Source organism: Podarcis raffonei, chromosome 1, assembly GCF_027172205.1.
Source record: "Podarcis raffonei isolate rPodRaf1 chromosome 1, rPodRaf1.pri, whole genome shotgun sequence".
In the NCBI taxonomy this organism is placed as follows: Eukaryota; Metazoa; Chordata; class Lepidosauria; order Squamata; family Lacertidae; genus Podarcis; species Podarcis raffonei.
Window position 1 is genome coordinate 38,370,567 of NC_070602.1, and position 23,919 is coordinate 38,394,485.

The window sequence follows — 23,919 nt, forward strand, 5'->3', positions numbered from 1 at the left end:
GAAACACAGGGAAGAAAAATCTCTTATTCGGACTCCATGGTAGGTTTATCATAGATAGCCAATTTTGTTAGGACCATCTGTGGAAGACAGGACTACACATTTAGGGCTTTAAATTATCATAATAACAAAGGTTTACATTTTATATAGAGCTTTTGAATTGTTCAGAGTGCTTTCTGTATATTATCTCACCAATCCTTAACAATATCTTTGTAGGGATAGGCAAATCTCATTCCTATATTATAGGGAAGGTGAAAGTGGTTTGCCTAAGGCAAGAGAGTTTGTGGCTTATGTGAAATTAGAAGCAGGTGGTAATCCTAGGTTTCTAACCTTTCTCTACTAAATGGAATTTTTTATTTGGAGGGTGAGGTGCTAATTCAATCACTGAGGTAGTACAGTAGTGGAATTGTTAAATCATTCTCCCCACCCCCACCCCACAATGCTCATTTTCTGATCTAAATCGTTCACTCCAAAAATACAGTTTCCTCGGTTGAGCAGCTAGGATCAGGAGGCATGCTTGGGGGAAAGGTTTAAACATTTGCGCTTTGGCGCTGCTTTTTCAAGAACAGAACTCCCCTTAGACCAGCCATGGAAGGAATAGGGAAGAGAGTCTGATGCCGTTCCCTATACATGCCTCTTGAGAGAGTGTCTTGAGAGAGTGTTTCTCTCCAGAAATCCAGAATCTCCAGGCATCCAGTAGAAGTAAGGGGAGGGGGAGAGACTACTCTGTGATTTCATGCCCCCATAACACAAATAAGTGGTTTCCCAGTTGCATGTATTTCCAGTAGGCGAAAGCAAGAATTGTAGGTTCTGCAGGAAGAATGTTAGAGAATTAGAAGCCTTGCAAATGAATCACATCAGTATGAAGATCCTATTGACGTGGCAGTTGTGTGTGATTTTGTTCTGATGCAACCAAAGAATTTGCACATACGTGTGTGTGCGTGCACACACACACGCACACACTGTTAAAAGCACACCCAGCCCCAGTCACCAGTAGGATGTGTAAGGTTCAGACCCTTCTCTCTGAACTAAGTTAGAATATGCAAAAATGTGGAATTCATGTTCCTCTTCTCCCAGTTCTGTGTGGCCTGAGTGTATGCTGTTCTGCTTTTAGAAAGGTGTTGAAGTTGGCAGAAATCTCAAGATAAGCTGTAGTGAGTGTTTCAAGACCTGTGCAGTTTAGGAGTACTACAATTTGTATGAAATTAGTTATTTGCAGAATGCTTAAATAGATACTACCCTTAAGAAAGTCTCTTGACACACTGGGCAAATGGCAGATTAAGGCCCCAACTGCACCATACATTTAAAGTAGTATCATACCTCTTTAAACAGTCATAGCTTCCCTCAAAGAATCTAATGCAAACATACATCTTTACTCCTTCAACAAGCCCTTCCCACTGATAATTGGATTTAGTCTAAAAATGTTCACGTCCTGGGAAGCCTCGACATCTTTTCCCACAAGAGACAACTCAGTCACCTGGCTGTGAATTCTGAATTGCCAGAGAGCTCTTCTGATCCCCTTGTGGGAAGTTTGTATTGATATGTCTGATAGTAATTCAGTGCTTATGTTAATTGCAATTCAATATACCTTCAGTCCAGAACTAACATTAATCACGCTTTGTGTCTTAGAGCTAAAGCCTTGCCAGGGTGCTTCATTCCTATAACTGGGTATCTCCTCCAGCAGCTTATGCCCCATGGATTAGTCCACATGTGAAATACTTTTATTCCTCCAGGAGGATGCTCCATGCTCCTCTGTTTTACAAAACGGCCCTGATCCTGTGAATGGCTGTAGAAACAACTTGACTTCCTTCGTTATATTCCTCATCTCCTCTCTCTGCCTCTTAAGCAGTGTTTTGTAATTTCTTCAGATTAGTCAGGATCCTTGTAGGAAATGCATGTCAGTGTTATCCAAAAAGGAAACCTTTTTCTATTTTTGAACTTCATTTGAAGGCACTTCCTGTTCCCACTTGACACCATTGGGTGCCCTTTCAGAAAGTGGAGGTGATTTATAAGCTGTCAGTGTAGTTTGCTGAGGACAGAGTATCAAAATCAATTGAACCAATGCTAGGAACCCCAGACTTGGCCATGGCAACCTACAGTGAAAGTCAGGAAACAACTCTGTCCTTCCTTTCTCTGGACAAATCTTGTTTCTCCCTCCTATCTCTACCTTTCCTTATTTCCCTTATTCCTTATTTCCTGGGCCTCAAAGGCTTTCAACCTTGCAATATCCAAACTTCAGTCATTTGCATCTGAGCACTCTTTCCTCCTCCGCACATTGCATATGGACTTCTGTTGCAACTCTGCTGGTTCCCTAGGCAGTTTCTCAGTCTCCATCTATCTTTGTGGAGGGACTGTTGTGCTTAAGTATTATAGTAGTAGCAGTAGTAATAATACCCCACCCATCTGGCCCATTTAAGCAATGTGGATTTGAGTAGCCTGTGTAACTTGTAACAACTAGCCATCTTGCCGTTTTATATTTGTGCATTAGGACTTCAAGCCACAAAACCACTTTCTTCACTGTCTGCCATTTTGTGTAAATATAAGTATTATAAATATAGTGGCATTTGCTGTTCTTGCTCATTCCCCCAAACCTTTCTAAATTGGCAGGAGCATGACCATCGTGCAGTAACCTCTGCCAAAAGTTGTACTACTTTGAGCATGCGTGACAGGTTCGCATGTAGGTGTGAATGGAAGAACAATCTGATCCATTAATACTCTTGCCACACGTTGCACCCTATTGTGAAGACAGGAACAATCCCCAGTTTCCATTGCCAGCTCCAATTTTGCGGCTAGAGAATGTGATGGGAGCTTGTTGTTTTTCCCTTTCTTTAAAAGAATGGGTATCTGACCAGTAAAGTACTTATAGGTTGCAGTCCTGTAGCTTCTTACCTGAGAGTATGTCAAGCTGAATTCAGTGGGACTTGCTTCTGATGTAGCCATGTTTAGAATTGTGCTGGTACTCACCCTGACCTCTTTAGTAGAAGGTTGCGTGTGTGGTGGGGGCGGGGTGTATTCAAACTGATCTCGCACCATCCCCAGGTATTGCATTCTGCTAGTCATAATTTTTAAAAAATTGTTAGTCGAGTCAGTTCAGGAGAGAGGCACCACTTGAGACTTCAGAGAGCAAGCCCATTCCAGAATCACAGACGAGCTGCATTACAGGAATGCAAAGAATCTTAAGATTAGGTATTGGTATGGTCTATTCAGAGTGACTAAATATGCTGGTGATAAGCAAATGTAAGCACTGTTGAGATAAGTAAACCATACTTTAAAATAGAACACCATTTCCTTGATCATAAATAAGGGCTGTGGATCTACAAAATATTGCAAACTAAACTTAAATGTAGAGTTTTGATTTTACAAAAATATTTATTCCTCAATATGAGAAAGTGAAAAATTGGTTTGAAAATATGACTTCTGGTAACTTTGTCTATAAAATATGTCTAATTTAAGGTTTACTTCCATATAGCCTATGTGTATGTACTTGAGTTGTTATGCTAATATTTCTATTTTGATTTTTTTTAAAAAAAGAACACAATTATAAAACCACAAGAAAGACTTCAATTAAAAATAGCTGAAAATGTAGATATATTTTATTTTTTGGTTATTTGAATACCCATGGAGTTAAAGATGTCGGGGTCCTCCACTAAAAATGCAGCCAGCACTCATATGTTTCACCTAAAATGGTACTATTGAGCCAATTACCATATTTTTCGCTCTATAAGATGCACTTTTCCCCTCCTAAAAAGTAAGGGGAAATGTGTGTGCGTCTTATGGAGCAAATGCAGGCTGTGCAGCTATCTCTGAAGCCAGAAGAGTAAGAGGGATCGGTGCGCACCGATCCCTCTTGCTCTCCTGGCTTCAGAGATAGCCACGCAAAGCCTCTTGAGTGCAGCCGGAGCGCTCCTCCCTCTTCGCTCAGGAGGCTTTGCGTTGCTTTCTTGTTTTCCTCCTCTCAAAACTAGGTGCGTCTTATAGAGCGAAAAATACGGTATGCAGTTTGCCTTTGGTTCAGCTGTTTGTCCCCAGTTTGTAGGTTTACAGGCCAGCCTGCAAGAGAAACTTTTCAGCCCTCCTTCCCCATGTTACAATGGAAGCTAAAAGAGGTGCAAGTGATGTGCACATCTTCTTCCACATTAGCAGGAGTTGGACTCCAGGTTTAACAGGAAATTAATAAATTATTATTATTATTATTATTATTATTATTATTATTATTATTATTATTTATTAATACCCTGCCCATCTGGCTAGGCTTCCCCAGCCACTCTGGGTGGCTTCCATCAAAATATTAAAATACAGTAGTCCATCAAACATTAAAAGCTTCCCTAAATAGGGCTGCCTTCAGATGTCTTCTAAAAGTCAGATAGTTGCTTATTTCCATGACATCTGGTGAGAGGGCATTCCACAGGGTGGGTGCCACTACCGAGAAGGCCCTCTGCCTGGTTCCCTGTAACTTGGCTTCTTGCAGTGAGGGAACTGCCAGGAGGCCCTCGGCGCTGGCCCCAGTGTCCGGGTAGAATGGTGGGGGTGGAGACGCTCCTACAGGAAAGGCGGAATATTGCCTATAAATCCTCATAAAGGCTAACATTGTGGAAACGTTAAACCTATTGATGAGTGAATTTTCAAAGGCTGAATATTTCAAAAGAGCAGAGTGTAAATTCCAAGCCTTTTCCTATATGAACTCTTTATTGTCCGGTAAATAAGCAGTTTTACTTCTCAAGGGACTCAGGCATCTTTCTCACAAATGTAGCAGAAGATATGGGAAACTTGCATTTTTCCCCCTCCAAGGACCCAAACAGTGTCAGAGGGCTGTCAGTGTTATGTCTCATCCTCTTCCCCATCATTTCCTTGTAAGAAGAAAAGGTTTAGTAGCTGAATGTTCCTGCTGTATCAATTCAGTGTAAAAGCACTCGCATAGTATTCCAGCATAAATACACTCCCTCTGCTTCTGCAATGTTCTCTTGTTTTGCAATTGCCTTTCCGTTCCTTTGTTTCGTTCAGCTTAATTCTACACAGAGCATTTCCCGCATTCCAGCACCAGGGTGTACATAATCTTTTTTAAACAATGCTGAGCAGGCTAGGCTATTGAAAGATTGTTAACCCACACTTCAGCACAGTTCTGCTGTGCAGAGAGCAGGATAGCCTGCTGATGGATTGGGACTAGGTAACTTAAGAGTAGCTGCAAAGGGTGGTATTCAGCGTAAGTTTTATTTTGAGTAGACCGATTGAAATGAATGGCCCTAACTTAGCCATGTTCATGAATTTAAATGGGCCTATTCTGAGTAAAACTTAGTTGAATCCCACCTTTATGGCTATTATTATTATGGCTACTATTGGGACATTCATGTTGTGTTACATTGAACCAACTTGCTTTGTTCTGAAAGGTTGAAATTCTTGTTACGTAAACAGAATCTAGGTTCTATATGCATCTTGTATTAACATCCGTAATAGCTTTTGTTTATGTGTTTGACCTTCTCCTGTAAAAATAATAATACTGAGTCCTTTGAGTGTTTAAAATATATATTCTTTATTTTCTCATGATCAGTGAACTGTTTTTACACATTAACTTAGACTTACTATATGGTGTGTGTGTGTGTGTGTGTTCCATCCCATATGGAAACTGCATAAAGTTAAAAAGGAAGGAATAGGTTAGATGTTTGCATATAGAACTATGCAATGGTTGTGTGCGTCTGTGGCAAAATCAAAGAAAATAGTTATTTGCAAATGAAGATAAAAATGCCAAAATGTGACCTATTATCTGGCTAATTTCAGCCTCAACATGGTCTATTCTCCAGGTGTCTGATAAATATTTATCCGCTACTAGGAATAAAGATATTTTAGTGTCATGTAGGAGAGGGAGCATTAGAACCCAGCTAAGAGAGAGAAAGAGAGAGAGAGAAACTGAATTTGTAACAAGCAGTATAAGAGTGAACCAGGATATCATTTAATATATATTTCAACATCCATGCTGTTAAGAGGGAGAGGAGTATCATCCAAGCAACTGAAAATCAAATGGGTCTGTTTTGCTGTGATTCCATGTATTGGGACCAACAGTAGGCTGATTTGTACTGAAAAAGGGCACTGAATTCCTGTGGCTATTTTATATTTTTTTTTAACTCTTCAACCTTTTCAAGTGTTTCTTAACCCAGCTCTCACAGCCTCTCAAATCTAGTCACTGAAAAATTTTATGTTGTATCATAGAACTGCTGTATGGCCTCATTGCTCCCTATTCAATAGGGATAGTAGAAAACATGACAAGTACCCTTTTACCTTCCCCAAACTGGTACTTTACAGATTTTTCTCGCTCTCCTTTGCAACTCCCAAATGGACCCCACAAAATTGGGAGCCCTCAAAAAGAAAAGTGGTGTTGTGTGGGGGCCACAGGAAGAAGGTGAATTAACAAAAACCTCATACCCTCCTTTTATCAGAACTGGTGTCCATTGGATCAAAAGTCCCCTTGTGAACACAAGGGCACCAGTTGGATTCCACCCAGTGTATTTGCTCATTCATTTTCCTGTTACTTTACCTTTTTCAGTCCCTGTCATCATCAGGGACTCAGGTGATGAGAAATACTTCTATCTGAGACTTTGAAGATCTACTGCCAGCCTGAATAGATATGGGGCTTGTTTTACCTAACCAAAGTTAGGATTAATCACACTTCTGCATTAGGCTGACTTGCTAAACTAGGAATGGAGAACCTGTAGCCATCCAGATGTTGTTGGACTTCACGTCCTTAATTAACCCCAGCCACCATGGCCGATGGTCAGGGATGATGGGAGTTGTAGTCCATCAACATCTGGAGGGCCACAGACTCACCAATCCTGTTCTGGACCACCTTTAGCTATAATATAAAATAGAAACAGAAATTTCTGATACCCCTTGTTCTGACTTCACCAGAAGAGAGGTAAATGGGAGCACACAAGCCTAAGGCTCATTGTTGTAATGCTAAAACCATGGTTTACCATTGCATCCAAATTCTGTCATCCAAAACACTTAGGCTGGTGAGTGTCATAGATTATAAATCTGGTATGGTATAAAAGGTTAAATATTCTGTTACATAAAATTACGTTATCCCATTCTAGCCGAGAACACGTTTTTTTTGTTTGAAATGCGGATTCTGAGCTAAAATTATTCTGCTGTTTTATTTCCCTCAGCTTGCCAGCCCTCGTGTCAGATAATAATAGACCCAGTTCATTCTGGAGGGATTTGCAGTTTCACAACACTGTTCACACTGTTCTTACAGCTGGTGTTACAACTTCAGTGTTACTCAGAATTCTTGCTAACAGACTGTGACATGAACTTCCACATAGAAGGCCTGTCATTTTAAGAATAGCTATAACATGGTGGGACTAGAGAAGATCTGCCCAAGGAGTGAGGACCTGACCATATGTGTGGTTTTGTTCATTCCCTGGGCTGCTGATCCTAGAATAATGGAATTCTAAAGCTGGAAGTAACCCAGAGTGTCATGTAGTCCAACCTCCTGCTGCGCAGGAATCACAGTTACCTGAGATATCTAAGGTTCCCTGTAAATGCTGGAAGAACTGAAACACTTTCCTTCTTCTCTGCCTGAGATAATTTTATCAGTTGCTGGAAGCCACAGGAAGGAAGACAGCTCCTGCTCATGGGTCTTGCTTGTGGACACAGGCATCTGGTTTGCTACTGTGAGAACAGTCTTGATTAGATGGGCCATTGGCCTGATCCAGCAGGCTCTTCTTATATGCTGCCCTTGGCAGAGTCTCTTGCAGCAGGGGGCATAAAAAGCCGGCACCCTTGGGCAGCAGGCTTGCCTTGGCACGGGTGACACCAAAGGGAGTCTGTGGGAAGGGGAAAGCAGGCTTGTGAATCCCCTTTCAGTTTCAACCATGATGGTTGGGTAGGTTTAAAGCATGTGTTTCTCCTACACAGGGTGGGAGCCTTTGCAGTGAATTGTCTGACAGAAGAAAGTTGCCAGATGTCCTCAGAGTGGGAGTCTAATTGGCAGAAGGTTGGCCTTTCCTGGGTGTGAGCCAAGGTTGGAGCACATGTGCTTTTGTGTGGTCGGGACTGTGTGGATCGTGTGCTTTTAGTAAAACTGTTCTAACCTGTCAGATATCTTCTAGGACAATTGGCTGATTGCAGTAGATATTTTTTGTCGGGGGGGGGGGAGGTCTGTTGTTTACATTATGTGCATGGGAGCAGCTGTTTTGCAAGGGTGGGACATTGGTGATGCCACCTCAGTTTCAGTGAACATATGCAGGGGATACACACGGATGTGATAAGTCACCATGGAAGGAGAGAGCAAGGCTTATTTACACATTATTCCTTGTTTCCATCCCTTCTGTGGTTGGGTTCCTAGTTGCTTGTGACCACCAGCTTATGTGTCTTGGTGTTTAATGCCAAATTGGCATATCATAGATTCATAGAATCATAGTTGGAAGGAAAGATCTGGGGTGTATTACTGAGACATATTTGACCCCGCTGTGCCCATCCAGATACTCATAGGCTGTGGGGTGGGGCATGACTGTGGTCCACAGGACTTCCATCTCCATTAAGAGGAAACTTCTCTGTCTTGGAGCTGACTTTGAGGACCTGCACCTGGTACCAGGCCCAGGAGACAGGAAACTAGGGTTCCTGTGATGTACTCTCAATGCTGCTGTCAGCAGCTTCTGTTACCAAACTGGTGGAGAAAGTTTTGGAGGGTAGTGTTGGAGTAATTCAACTTGCATGATGAGTCTGCCTCTAGTATTCTGGCTCAGGACTCCATGATGAGTTGGGGGACGGGATATCACCCCATTGTCATGGTCAGTCAAGTTCCTGGTGAACTTTGAACTTATGGCTCCAATCCCCACCCCCACCCCCTTGCAGGGGTGGTGGACTGATTCAGGGAATGGAGATTTAGAATTTTAGGAAGCCCACTGTGACTTGTTTGCCAGCCACTTTGACGGTAGGATTGCCTGCCTCCATATCAATTTTGACCCCACATCCATATAGTGTTTAGGGTAGCTAACCTTATCCTACAGCTCCCATCATCCTTGACTATTGGCCATGTTGACTGGGGCTATTGGGAGCTAGGAGTTGAGTAAAAATTGAAGAATCACATGCTATCCACCCCTGGTTTAAGTAATGGTTGGTAAGGTGGGGGAGATGGTTTGACTGGGGAGCTGAACTGGAAGGTGTCCTATTCCTGGATAGGTAAGACATAATCATTTGGAAGTTCACTGTCTACCCAGTTTAGACTAACTAGGAATGAGTGGTAACAAGGTGAAGGACAGTTTGCAAGTGACCTTCCCTCAGGGCCATCTCTGAAATGGTTGCCCTCCAGCTCCACACACAGCCATTAAAGGAACACTACAGAGAAATGGAGAGTAAAAGAAAGCATAGTTTAAATATAGAAACTGTGCTGCTGCTTTCTGGTACTTTATTATTCTGAGAATATCCAGTTCCAGGACACCATTGCATCTCATTTTAAGAAACTGTGCGTCTTTATGTATCCTTTCTAGACTGTATGAGAAACACGCTTCAATCCCTCAAATGATTTATTCCAGAAGAGTTAATGGTGAAGTCAGTGGAATTCTTATTTGGCTTCTGTCAATATATTAACTGAGAATTATAGACTTGGAAGTAAAACACACTTCATCTGCTACAGACTCCTTTCTCAGACCTGTCTCCCTGCATCTGACGTACCCTAGATCTTGTGAAGCCTTCTGCTTAAGCCCCAAACCTGCTAAGACTCTAAACTAGATCCTGCAAGAACACTGAATATGTATCTCATCTCTGACTAGTGCTGTGCATAGTCAGTGTGATTTCTTTCACTGCTTTCCTAAGGACTCTAATGAGCAGACCATTGAAAATAAATGGAGAGTGCGGGAAGATGTAGATAGAGCTTGTATGCATTGCTGTTTTTCATCCCCCTAAATGGAAGGAGGGAAGGAGAGCATTTCCCATGTATTCATTGCAAATGCTTTCAGGACTGTATTACTGATGCCTCATATCTACCCTTTCTGTTAATTACACCACATTAAGCCATCAAAAAGATGACAGGACTTAACAGAAATGAATATCATCATAGTAAACAGGACAACACATGGGTGAATACCCTGACTGGAGGAACAAATGCCTAAAGTAAACCTGATTATAGCATAATGATGATTGGATTTTCGTTACTTCAGAAGGTGAGCCTCTTTTCTAGCTTGAACACACTATTGTGACATAACCAGACCACTGATTATATTGCACCCCTCTCAATATTTCTGTATCCAGTGGTAATAAATCACATTTATTAGCTGTGTTTTAGGTTTTCTTGATTTTTAAGAAAGAACTGTAACACCTTTCTCTGTTCATAGACAATACATGTTTATGAACAGCAGAAGTAATTATTATGATAATTCCAATATGGAAGTAAAAATAATAATACTCTTGTCAAATAAATGTCCTCATTTTTATGACTGTGCACATTTGTAAAAATGTCAAGTTACTTGCTTCCATTGGTGCCTAGCTTTCTTTATTATTTTTCTCCTACATATTTATTTTGTTTGGGTTTGGGACTTCTCTCCCAGTGGTGAGGTTCCTATCCAGGTTGGATGTTGCATGGCACCTTATATTTAAACAAACCAACTGAAGACATTAATGAATGACAATATGTTCTCTTTACTTCTTAATTCAGAGTAATGCAATTTTGAGATCCTACAGCAGGGTTGGCTAACCTGTGGCCATCCAAATGTTGATGGACCCTAACTCCTATCAGTTTCAGCCAGCAGGGTCAATGGTCTGGGTTAAAGGGAGTTGTAGTTCATCAGCATCTGGAGAACCATAAATTAACCAACCCATCCTATTGATTACCAGCAGCACCTCTGATAGCCAGGGGTGCATGTTTCCCTGCAGCTGATATTCAGAGGCATCTAGTCTTTGATCTTGGTGGTAGTGTATAGCCCTTGTGACTGGTAGCACTTGATAGCCGTATCTACCATAAGCTTGTCCAATTCCTTTTTAAAGCTATCATTGTATCTTAGTGTTGTCATTACATCTTGGGGTAGCAAATGCATGCAGGTCCTGCTATCCAAATGCTCATACAAAAATTTGCTTATTGAAACATGAGGAACTAGTACTCAAACCTCACTACACACACCACAGATTCAGATATCCAAACAGCTGTACCACCATGTAGGACTGTAAACAATTAAGCAGCCTTAAACAACCCTTAATTTTTTGTGCTTCACAGATCGATGGCATGTATTTCACAAGAAATCATGCCTTTTGCAAGGTTTCAGAGGGTTTCCCAGGGTTTTCTGTAATTTTGGGGTCAAAATTCTATGGTGAGGAGCACATTAGAAATTTCACCATAGGAATCAGTGGAAATCATAAACTCATTATGTGAACACTCACCTAACAAACAATTTCCTGAGAAGCATTGTGTTTGGATAGCAAGACCTGTGTATACGGTACAATAAATTATATGCTGTGAAAAGTAGTACTTCCTTCTGTCTGTTTGTATCTTCTCACCATTAGCTTAATTGCATGATAGAACAGAGTGCAAGATAAAGTGCTAAGTGGTGGTACTAGTGAGTTGTACCATGCATGTGAAATGGAAAGCATTGACTACAATGGGAAAAGGAGAAGTTGCATAATTTACTCAAATGTGGAATAACCAGGCACCAGGAAAATCCAGGCAAACATGTTTGAATCATAGCACTGACATGCTTGTTTAATGGCTGATGTTATGGCTGGGGAAAGGATTTTGAACACCTGAGGACCTGCAGCTTATCTGCCCATTTTCTAAATGGAATGAATTATAAATATAAAAACTTCTGTTTATAATTCATGCAGTAGGAATTTAAAGTGCCCATTAGTTAAACCATAACAATTATTGCCATTATTTCTGTTTGAAATCCTGTGAAAACCAGTGCCGTATAATTATTCATTATTTAAACTTTAAAAAATAGCTCTGCCTGATAATTTGCTTGGGAAAAGGAAAGGAAAGAAAGCATATCCACACCTCTTGCTGGAAAGAAGCCTTTAAATTATGTTTTAGAATTGGACAGCAGGAGAGAACAGAATTGTTTGGAAATTGCTACTGCTGGGGTTTTTTACGGCATTCTTGTAAAATCCCCAACAGTATTTAAGAGAGATTTATTGCATCTCTGGGTGAAAGTGTCAACTCAAATGACTTCCCTTTCTTCCTAATGTGTGTCCTGCTATGTGAATGTTAATAATAGCACCAAAGCTTGAAGGTGATCATTATCTCTCAGAGGATGCTAAAACCACCACTGGGGGTTGGGGGTTGGTGGAAGTCTGTTTCTTAAAAACAAAAAACAAAAATTAAAATGTCTTAAATCTACACAAAACTTGACAAATTATAAGGACCAAAAAGGCTACTTCTGACAATGTAGTTTTAAAACCATAGTTCTCTTAATAACCCGTGGTAGTGGGATGAGAGAAATAAGGAGAGCTTGACTGATCAGATTCTATTTAATGAAAAATGTGTTTGTGTTGCCTATCTTGTCATTGCTCAGGGAGTGTGTGATTGAGCCCTGCCTGAAATAGCCAACCAGTACCCTCCAGATGTTGCAGAACTACAATTCCCACAATCCCTGGCCATCTGGTCATGTTAGCTGGGGCTGATAGGATTGTAGTTCAGCAATATCTGGAGGGCCACAGGTTAGTCACTTCAGCAATAATACAGGGAAAGCTCAGCTACAGGGAAAACTCAGTGATGCCAAATGATTCAAACCACTGTGTCTTAGCCTAACCTACCTCACAGTTGTTGTGAAGATAAAAGAGGAAGCCCCATACATGCCACCTTGAGCTCCTTGGAGGAAAAGCAGAATATAAATAAAATAAAAAAATGGCGAAGAAATGCCCTGGTTTTTTACTCTTCCCAGTTCAGGGCAGCTGTGACTGTCTTCTCAGTTCAGGAGCAAAAGCAGTTTCCATTTCTGAGCACAAAGGGAATGACATGGCACTGTTTTTTTCCTTTGGCTTGGGTGGCTGCAAATATGCGGAGTCCTGGCTTTTATGTCAGCCATCCTAATTTTGGAACTGATTTTGTGGACTTTTATATCTCATCTGTGCAAGGCAGTTAAAGATGCAGCTGATCACCAGTGCCTGATTGTAGGTACAGTACTGTACTAGCAAAACTGTGATTGACAGGGGTGTGGCCTGTCAAAATGGCTTGCAGGGCATCTGGCCTGCCATTCTCCCCCCCCCCCCCCCGTGTGATCACCCAGCTTCAACCCACATCCTTTTCGGTGTGTTGAAGTGCTGCCAGTGATTCCTTCCCCTTCCCCCAGTCGTTCAGTTATTCAGACAAGATGGGTCCCTCGCTTCATGACCACTTTTGCTGGGAGCCTAAGCATGCCATGCATTGTCCCAACACAGAGACCCTTCTGCTTAGGGTCTTTTGTATACTGTCAGTGGATTGAGTTCTTAAAGGGTTTCGAAGCCCCTGGAAACTTATTTGCTGCACCAGCATTTAAGTTCTTAGAATGGGATGCAGCACTCCCTATTATTCCCTTAAACCTGGCATTACATCAGTACCGCAGTGTCTTAACACCTGGGGGCAAATGTTTTTAGGACAGGAGTTTAATAGCATCTCTTGAAATTGTACTTATCCTTTTAAACAGTGCGTTCTGAAAACTGTAACATTCGGGTATCAACTAGTTATTGATGTTGCCTGGCTGTTGAAATAGTGCAGTGGGGGGGAGGCTATTTAGAGGGGAGAAGGAATTGTGCCAAAGCTCCTTGTCTTGTATTCTTCTTATCTTGACTTGAAGATTGTCATGCCATTGCTGCAGGGCTCAGATAGGAAAGGAAAGAGTTCCGAGTCTGACCCCTGCAGACAGTCGTGGCATGTAATACAAATGTGCAGTTCAGCCAAACTCTGACAAACAGTGATAAATTGCTCTAATCCTGCGCTTCCCTTCCCCACCTGCTCAGATTGGCCTCTCCTGGCCCCAGTTAGGTGATAAATAAGGAAGGCTACTAATAGAGAAAGCTGAGGCAGAGGAGACGGATGCTTCACTCAGTGGGCAATGTCCTCTAGAAGAACTGGAGCTACTCCCACCCTCCTGCTTCAAAGGAAATAAAAATGCTGTTTGACACCATATTAGAAAATGCGCTGAAATGCATGTTAGAAAATATGCAGCACACAAGGTACGAAAGTGATAAATCCCACCCCTTTTAAACTATGACTGTCACTTTGCTAAAATCAGCAGAACAAACAAACAAACAAGCTTGAATTAAAGAATTATGTTCCACAAGTCAAGAGGTTATATAGCTTAAGCGGCAAAGAATATTGAGCTGTGACCGAGGAAGTTCTTGGTTCAAATCTTTATAGATGGTCCTGCTGGTTCCTTAGCCCCCCCCCCCCCCCACCTGCTGTATGAAAGGTTAATTTTTCCACACTTTTCTCTCACTTTCTGCTTTTTTGCAGGCAGGCAAAAGCTGCTCTTTTCCAGAGGGCATATACCTTGACTGAATTTTAAGCTTTGTTGTTGTTTAGTCATTTAGTCGTGTCCGACTCTTCGTGACCCCATGGACTAGAGCACGCCAGGCACTCCTGTCTTCCACTGTCTCCCGCAGTTTGGTCAGACTCATGTTTGTAGCTTCGAGAACACTGTCCAACCATCTCGTCCTCTGTCGTCCCCTTCTCCTTGTGCCCTCAATCTTTCCCAACATCAGGGTCTTTTCCAGGCAGTCTTCTCTTCTCATGAGGTGGCCAAAGTATTGGAGCCTCAACTTCACGATCTGTCCTTCCAGTGAGCACTCAGGGCTGATTTATTGCTGTGTTTTTAGTCCACTGCATTTTACTGGATTGCTGTTGGATTTTCCTGGCCTGTGGTGTTTGGGACCGTTTGTTTCTTTTGAGCTCAATTAACGCTTCATAGTACTGTAGTACTCCTCAGGCGTTCCTCCCCTCACGTGATTAATGGCAGTGAAGGGACTGCAAAGCCCTGCTCACTCTGTCACAAAATTGTTTACTGTGTGAGGGGACTAGTTTACTAGTTTACTGTGAGTAGGGGACTAGTTTTCATTGTTTTCTTACATCAGTCTCCTGCCTTTCTTCTGTGAGGAAGGCAACATACATGTGTTTCCCAGACTTGATTCGCTTCAGCAAAATGGTGGCTTCAGGTGCCTTTGAACCATACATTGGGTTTACTTTAACGACTGCTTTCAGCAGTTTTTCTGCAGAGTAGTATATAAGTTTTAGTAGCAGCAGTAGTGATAACGTATTGTAGAGTAGTTGCAATGCTATCCAGGTGTTCCTCAGTCTAAAGGAGCAACAGCTGTACTAAATGACTGTGGGGCCACTAATGTTTAGCTGTGCCCTTGAGTACCCCACATCTTCTCTCCACCTCAAAAGTTGAGGGATAACTTATGAAGAGCCAGTGATATGGGCTTTCTATATGATTTAAAATACTGCTCTAGGAATATACTACATGGGGTGGGGTGGGGGGAGAAACACAGGACAGAAAAGGTTCCCCACTTCAGACATTTTCCCTGAGTATCCTTGATGTGAAAGGAGGTACAGTGTACATTGGGGGCAGAGCTAAACGCACAGCCCTGCATCCCCTTTGTATCATTTGTGCCTCATCGGCACAAAAGTAAAGTTATTTGAACACTTGAAATATGCAAGAAATTCTTAAGCTACTTTTTGTTATGGTTTAGTATTACTTGGTTCCTGCTAACGAGAGAATTCATTCCCATTGATGTGATGTTCTGAAATACTCATTCATTACTTACAGCAGTGGTAGGGAAATTTTATCCATCTAGATCAGCGTTTCTCAACCTTGACTCCGCAGATGTTGTTGGACTACAACTCGCATCATCCCCTACCACTGGTCCTGCTAGTTAAGGATAATGGGAGTTTGTAGTCCAACAACATCTGGTGACCCAAGGTTGAGAAAGACTGCTCTAGATGCCGCTGAACTACAACTCATTCTACCCCAGGAAGCATGGACAATGGCCAAGGATGATGGGCATTGTAGTTCAGCAACATCTGGAGAGCCAAAGGTTCCCCACTCCTGACTGACATCCTAATATGTCTGTATTCCATATTCCAGGAGTCCTTGCCTATAAAAACTGAAGCATTTTCTCAATTAGGTAAACTCTTTCAAATTTTCATAAGGTTGGGAAATGATTTTCCTTACCTGATAATTAAATCACCGTGCATGGTTTGCTAGGCGGGAATTTGGGAATTTATTCAATTAAAATGTGCACAACTGCTTACCTTAATCAAGGATCCACACTACAAAAGAATCCCTTGTTAATCAAAGTAATTAAGCAAATTGGTGTTTTTCTTGCATGAGCAAAATGGAAACCCCTGGTAGTTGGAAGGGAAAATAAACATGACTACATTTGTCTTGTGGTGTCTTTTTTATTACAGATTCTAAAAAGAACATATGTCTTGGGGTTTGCTCTCTTGATTGAATATGATCATGCCTGGCGTATCATCAAGCCAGAAGGGTAATAAATAAATGCAACAGGTTGGGCTGCAGTTTTCTGCTGCTTCCTCTTTCCAGTCCACTGTGCCCCCTGAAAAGTTGCACAGGAAGATTGGGGGACCCTCCAGAATAGTGTGTGAAGCTGCAGGAGGAAGTGAAAATTGGCCCTCTGCCCTCTGCTGGGTCCAAGTTCTCTCTAAGCACAAGGAGCCCTTCTGTTCACAGAAGGGTAAGTCTGATGGCCAACCTGTTATGTTTTGAGAAAATTTAGTTACACAAAGCAGACGTTCATATTCAGTCGCACAGCTAGTGCCTGGTGTAGATTAGCCACAAAGGAAGAGAATCCAGCAAAGTTTTACTCAGTGTAGACCCATTTAAATCAATGGATCTAAGCTCATTAATTTCAGTGGCACTTTTATGAGTAAAACTTTGTTGAAAACCACCTATGCTTCCTCATTCCCAAATGAAGTTCTCAAGCATTGACTATGGGTGCTTTGAGCCAATGCACACACCAGTTCAGCTAAGCTTATGTGGATTAGTCTCCTGTAATTAAAATTGTGTCATTGGGGCTATTGGAATCAAACCAACAAACACCAAGTGCATAATGGATATGGATTGTGCTGTTCTTCACACTGAAGTCAGTTTTCAGAGGGGTTGCCATGCCAGGAATTGGGCTCCAGTCCATGAAAGCTTATGCCATAATAAAACGTGTTAGCCTTAAGTTGACACACAACATGTTTTTGAAATCGGTATCACTAATCATGGGCACTTTTCTCTTCCTGTGCTGCTGCTGCTGTTGCACTGCTAGAAAACAAGCCATGGTCCAACATAGTATTAACAGAGTTACATGGTTTGTTTCTCTCCAAATGGACCAAAAGTTTGGTTATGGGAAACAAATGTTTAGCAAAAAATAATAAGTTTAAAGGATTTAGGTAACTGGATGTTTGATGCAAACAAACGTTTTTAGAGCTTTTGTTGCAAATCAATGACAATAAAGCCATAGCTAAAACAGTAACTAAGACATTTAATCATCATTTATTTCACTTTCTTTTTCATTTATACTGCCTCCCCACTGCTCCCAAATTAGCTTTGTATGTGTATGGGTTTTTTATGGTAACGTTATGGTGTCTTCCATTTTACAGAAACAGCTAAAGTGCAGAGGCGATAGAGGAAAAGATAGCCCTTTCAGAGAATTAAAGGTGACAGAGAGATCCATTCTTGCCTAACAGGCACCATTCATCACATGGTTGCATCTGGTCATAATACTTGCATAGTGCATCAAAAACCTGCAAAATCTATTTGGTCAGAGATTATAAAATGAAAGCATGTGCTGCCAACAGTCATCATTATCTTCTTATTTGCATGCCACTTTTCCATAGAATTATCAAATGAACAATAAACATGACTAATCAAAGCCACATTAAGAACACTTTAAAATAATCATGACGTCAGTAAATAGAGAAAATGGATCCATGCAGCAATAGATATAGACTAACATTGCATGTAGAGTAAACTAACCTATTTCAATGGCTTAAAACTAAAAGAGAATAATGCCTAACACTGAAATGAAATGGCAATGTACAAAAATTATGTCTGTATTATACAGACATTTTTAACCCCTCTTTAAAACTTGTCTCTACCCAAGCAACACAACTTCAGTTGCATAAGACAATGTTCATTGGAGATAGTGCCTAACTGGAGTTACTCAATTCTTGACTATTCATAGTTGTTAATTATTAGTTTGTCCAAATCATTCTCCCCCCCCCCTTTTTGCTTTTTTCTGGCTGCAGTAACTGCTTCCACCTGGAGGACGTGCTTACTAATATTTTTCTTTCTATTAAATTCTTCTTACTGCCACAATACACAGAATCCTCTACTGAATAAATGTGGAGGTGGTGTTAGGAGCCACTGGCTGTGGTTACTCTTGCATAGAGTTTTTAAATGCTGTGGCGTCTTAGTACAGTGGTACCTCAGGTTACATATGCTTCAGGTTACATACGCTTCAGGTTACAGACTCCGCTAACCGAGATATAATACCTCGGGTTAAGAACTTTGCTTCAGGATGAGAACAGAAATCGTGCAGCGGCGGTGCAGCGGCAGCAGGAGGCCCCTTTAGCTAAAGTGGTGCTTCAGGTTAAGAACAGTTTCAGGTTAAGAGCAGACCTCCAGAACGAATTAAGTACTTAACCCGAGGTACCACTGTATAGTATTCTATTATTGTGCCCTACATTTCATTGAATCTAACCGAAGGTTTAAACAGTGAATGTGGCACAAATAAGGCATTTTATCAGAAAATGAGAATGTTTTTCACAAAGGACAAGAATAAACTGATAAGCCGTTACTCAGTAGTTGTTCTGTACTGTTAGTTGTATTTGTTCAAAGCAGAATGCAAAGATGCACAAATAGAATTAGCAAGTTTCTTTCCTAATATCCAGTTCAGTTACTAAAAGGAGGATGAGCTGTCAAATGAACTAAAATTGATTTGGCATGTGCACTTCGTTATGGTGAAATTTTAAGTTTTGGAACCTCTTCATGATAAATCTTTCCAGATGTATGTGTGTTGAAATTCCAACACATTTGGAAGTTAACAAAATGAGAAGCAAGATGTCAAGGAGAAGTGCCTCACATGAGATTTCTTATGTTGCTCAAGGAATGCAGAGTTGTTTACCTGTCTCATTTACATCCTTGGAGATTTCATATCTAAATAAATTCTCTCTCTAAAAAAGATGTGTGTCAAAATATGTGTTGCAATCTGAATTTATAATATAACGCCATTACACTGTGCTAGACAGGCAAGTGGCCCAACTTTCTATAGAGATGCTGCTGCTGCTGTTTCCCAGCCCCCCCCCCTCTGTGTACGCACACAAAAGGAAGTTACATAAGTTTCTTCTGAGACCTTTCCCTGCAATTTCCCTTACCCTGCTTGTAACAGGCTACATGCGATATAGTGCTCCTAGACATTCCCAGTAATGCAATGCACTCTGCCATAAAGTTATCCCATAGCTTGCATACTGGCATGAATATATTCAACACTCTTTGCCTTGCCTACATTCTTTTCAATCCTGTTATACCACTGAACTCTTCATACCTTTTCACTGAATTGGTGTCTTCTGCAATCAGTGTTGCGTAATGTCAAAACATTTCGTTTTAAACAAGCACTTTGTTATTATTCCAGCATGTATCGTGGAAAAAATAATAATAATATAGCCTGTGAAATGAATTATTGGTGTCCATCTGTCTTCACTATCTCATTTTTCCTTTTGTAATTTTTTAGTGCCTGTTAATAACCTCTAGTGATAGCTGCGTATGGGAGACTTGATTTTATTTGTCATTTAACATACAGGCCTGATACCCAGATGCCTTGTTTTTCCTTCTCTCTCTCTGCTACCTCCCTCACTGTCATAGGCACTTAGGAAGCTGCCTTATACAGAATTCAACTGACAGTCCATCTAATTCAGTATTGTCTACACAGTGGCTGGCAGTAGCTCACCAGGATTTTATGCAGTGTATTGAGCAGATTAATCTTAAGCAGGCAGCAAGTAGGGCTGAAGGCCTTCTTTTGTACTAACCCACAATACCTAACTTGGTGCATACATGTAGCTGTTTTCTTGCCTTCTCTTTGCAAACTATGCCTGTGATGCATGCATTGCCATAAAAGGTGATATTATCAAGTTCTGTGGTGCCTTGGGCAGATTAGTTAACATATCAGCCTCACTGTCTCTGAAGTGCATGTCAGTGTGGGAACATCTTGAATGACTCCCCACCCCTCAGCTAGTGACGTTTTCCTGGCAACTTCCCTTTGACAAAAGATAGATATGTGTCCATAAGATTTTGCTGACAACAAAACTACAGTATCTTGGGCTCTTGGCAGCTTTCTAACAAATCTATAGTATGCAAGTTAGCAAAAACCCTCAGCTATAAATCCTAACTAGCATTTCTACAGCATAGCATTCAGTCTCACCTTTAAAATACCGGTATTTCCTACTTCTTGAACCATTAATGTAATGCTAAATCAAACAATGGCTTAGCACAAATGTGCATGATTTTAGTGTTAACCATGACCCACAGGGTTTTGATTTGTCAGAAACCTTTTTCTCTTAATTTAGATTTTAGCTGTATCATTAATACTTCCCCCCTCCCCCGGTCATTAAAAAAGAAGCAAATTTAAAACCATTTCCTTAAGGAAATGTTTCCGCATCAGCAATTTTTTATCATTATCCATTTTCATGTAAACAGCCTAAAGCAAAGGTATAATAACTGTGTGTTGCAGAACAGGGGACAAAAAAGCTTAATAGCTTGAAAATCTAACATTTCAAGCAACTGCATGCTAAAACTACAGTGAATAGTAGGGTATGGTTCAGTTTTGGTTAAAAATGAATCTTTTCTCCCTTTTTGAAAGGAAGCTCTTAAATTATTACTGATATATTAGGTCTCAAGTGTTGTTTGACTTTATTCTGCAGTTGTAGGCTGTTTTTTTGTGCTCAATCTGGTCGAGGTGTCTCCTTATGGTCAAGGTGCTGATAGCACTCTTTAGTAGTATATTTGGGGTTTTTATTGCTATATTTTGTTTTTATTGTTGTGTAAAATGTATACCATGCAGCTCTAAAGCATTTGATTTAAAAAAAAAAAAACCAGAATTTTAAATGTTGAGTTTCAGCTTCATATTGCCCATCTCTTGCTTCTGCGTTAATATAACTAAGCTTCACCTATCCTATTTATGACATTAAAAAAACAAGTTTCACCCTAATAAGTGCTTTCTTTCAGGGGGTACTTATGGGTACAAAGTACTTGCGCCTCTTTTTATTGTTGTTAAAAAGTGTGGCACTTACTGTAACAACTTCATGGTGAGTACTGGCACCTATTTTTCTAGAAAAAAAGCACTGACCCGAAGTAACACTTCTTGAGCATACACACCATGTCCAGTAAAAGAAAAAGCACAAAGCTCCACATTTTTCTTCATTAACTCAAGCATTAGAAAGAGGGACCAGGGGTCAGCACAATTTTTCAGCAGGTGGTTGGTCCACTGTCCCTCATACCTTGTCGAGGGCCGGACTTTGGGGGGGGGGGATGAACGAATTCCTATGCACCACAAATAACCCAGAGATGCATTTTAAATAAAAGGACACATTCTACTCATGTAAAAACACTGCGGACTGTCCGCAGGCCAGATTTAGAAGGCGATTGGGCCGGATCTGGCCCCCGGGCCTTAGTTTGCCTACCCATGGACTAGCTGATACCTAAGTTTGAGACTATTATGGAATTGGATTCTGTGATGCAGGGCAAATGTAGAGTATACCTGGGCGATATATCAGTATATCACCCAGGACCAGTATGAGGAGCAGACCGCGATGTCTATTTCACTCAGCAGTATATCATTGGTGAAACTGCCACCGCTTCTGAGCAGCATTCTTCTTCACACAAATAACATGTAATGGAGGGGGCTACACTCCTAGTATATTTTCATATGTTATTGAGTAGAAGACGACTTTCTAGTTGCTCTCTCTACTTATGAGCTTCTTTTCCTAAAAGGTAAAACAAGGTCATTGTCTTGGAACTGTGGTAAATTAGTAGCGGAAAAGATTGAACAGCACATAATGCCAAACATTTTGACAAGCAATTAAATAATACTACTTTGTACAATTGGAGCAGCAGGGGAAGAATAGTAAGGAAGCAAATTTGTGCTGTTGATGGAGACATCAGGCACTAAGAATTAAAGTAGCATGTCTGTAACCTTACAAGTAGGGAAGAACTATTCTTGAGGAAATGACCAAAAGACAGTGACTTTATGGTGCATATTGTATGACACCACAATTGCCAACATTATTGGTGTTCAACCTTTGGCACAGGACTTTGTGGCACCCCTGGATCCCAATAGTTCTGTCCTCTAACTCACTAGGGCACCATATTGAGGCATGAAGGTCTGCATGTGTACAACTTTAGAATAATGCTATCTCATATTTGGACTTTATTTGTAGTACACTTGATTTGTAGTACACCACAATAATTTGTAGTGCAAAATGTGCAATTATTAATTATAGCAAGTGTGGCTAATCTGTGGTTGTCCAGATATTTTTGGACTATAGCTCCCACTTACCCTGATCTTCGGCTATACTTACTGGGATTGGTGAAACTTAGAGACATACAGTAACAATCGTGACTAGAGATTGTAAAAGCTGGAATTTAAATTAGGAGCTGCCACTGTTGTATAGCAGCTAAGAGCTAACCTTGTTGGAGAATTGCATCTCTGTGCCAAAAGTAACTACCATTTTATAATTTGCTGCGATAAATACCTACTCTGACATTTTGTGTGCTTCAGGAAGAGAACATTGGTTTGCCAAGAAAGAAGAAGCCCTCCAGGCTCCAGCTGTTTCGTCTGTTTTTTGCTCTTTTAAATTTAATGACACTTTTGAATCTGGTTTAATTGCTGGTTTGGAAGCAAAGCTCCCTTATACCTCCCAGCTCCCCTAGTGTTTCTAACCTCAGGCTAGCCTTATATCTCAAACCTGAACATGCTTATCTCAGGATTGAACAACAACAACAACAAAAACTCTAAAATTGAGCTGAATATATTGCCCAGGAGTTGTTGCATTTAAATATAATTATGATATGGCATAACCTCACGTTGTCTAATGAATGTAAGCACAGCTGAGGGTTCTTTGTGTAAAATAAAAATGATCCCACAATCTGAAAACACACAGATGCGGAAACCTATTTCAGTAGCTTGGATTGAAGTAAAATAGGAAGGTGAAGAAGAGAACTGTGGCATGGATGAAGGGAAGGAGACAGAATGCTCACTTCCTGACTATGTGAAGGTTACTTTCTGATTTCTGATCTTCACTTTGTTATACATGCATTTTCGTCCTTTCTCCAAATGGATGATGGCAAAGTACAGGGGGGAAAGGAGAGGGTTGACCTTTGCAAGCAAGAAGTCTCAGATTAAATCATTGATGTCTCCAAGTAGGGCTGGGAAAGACCTCCCCAAAACTCCCAGAGAACTGCTGCCAATCATTATTGACAAAATTGAGCTAGATGGACCAATGATCCGTATTGGTACAAGACAACTACCTGTGTTCTGTGGGTTATTTTATTCTCTCCATCCACCCTGAAAGAGAGTGATTAGGCCAAGTCACAGGAGTGAGCTTTATTATTGAAGGGTGTGTGGGAGGACATGTGAACAATTGTTTCCCTCGTCCTGCTCAAGAGACACTGTCTGCTACACCAGGGGCGGGCATATCCCAGGCTTGTGAAAGAGACTCCTGCCCCATGATCCTGAGGGAACCAGAGCCTCATGGAAAAACCATTCAATTAGAAGGAAGACTTCATGGGTTTGTTTTGAGTACCAACTGAGCTCACAGTCCTTCCACACAAAAGCCCGTTCCTAGGCACATGTGTTTGTCAGCTTGTTCCAGATTGCCTAGAGATCTACTGGTAGATCCAGATATAATAAATTAATTTCCAGCTCTTAGGTCTTCCCACACCTGTGCTATAGTACAGCCCACCATTG

General features: G+C 41.0%; 1 protein-coding gene across 2 annotated transcripts in view; it reads left to right on the top strand.

The window, feature by feature from the left end:
* Positions 1-23,919, top strand: part of STXBP6 (syntaxin binding protein 6) — a 93,193-nt gene that overhangs the window by 34,401 nt on the left and 34,873 nt on the right. The window contains exon 1 of one of the 2 annotated variants that reach the window (XM_053381389.1): positions 6,307-6,388. The exons of the other annotated variant lie outside the window; for it this stretch is intronic. Within the exon in view, the coding sequence (XP_053237364.1) occupies positions 6,322-6,388 (67 nt within the window). The 5' untranslated portion in view covers positions 6,307-6,321. Of the gene's footprint in view, positions 1-6,306; positions 6,389-23,919 lie in introns of those variants that run through there. 2 annotated transcript variants of the gene reach the window in all.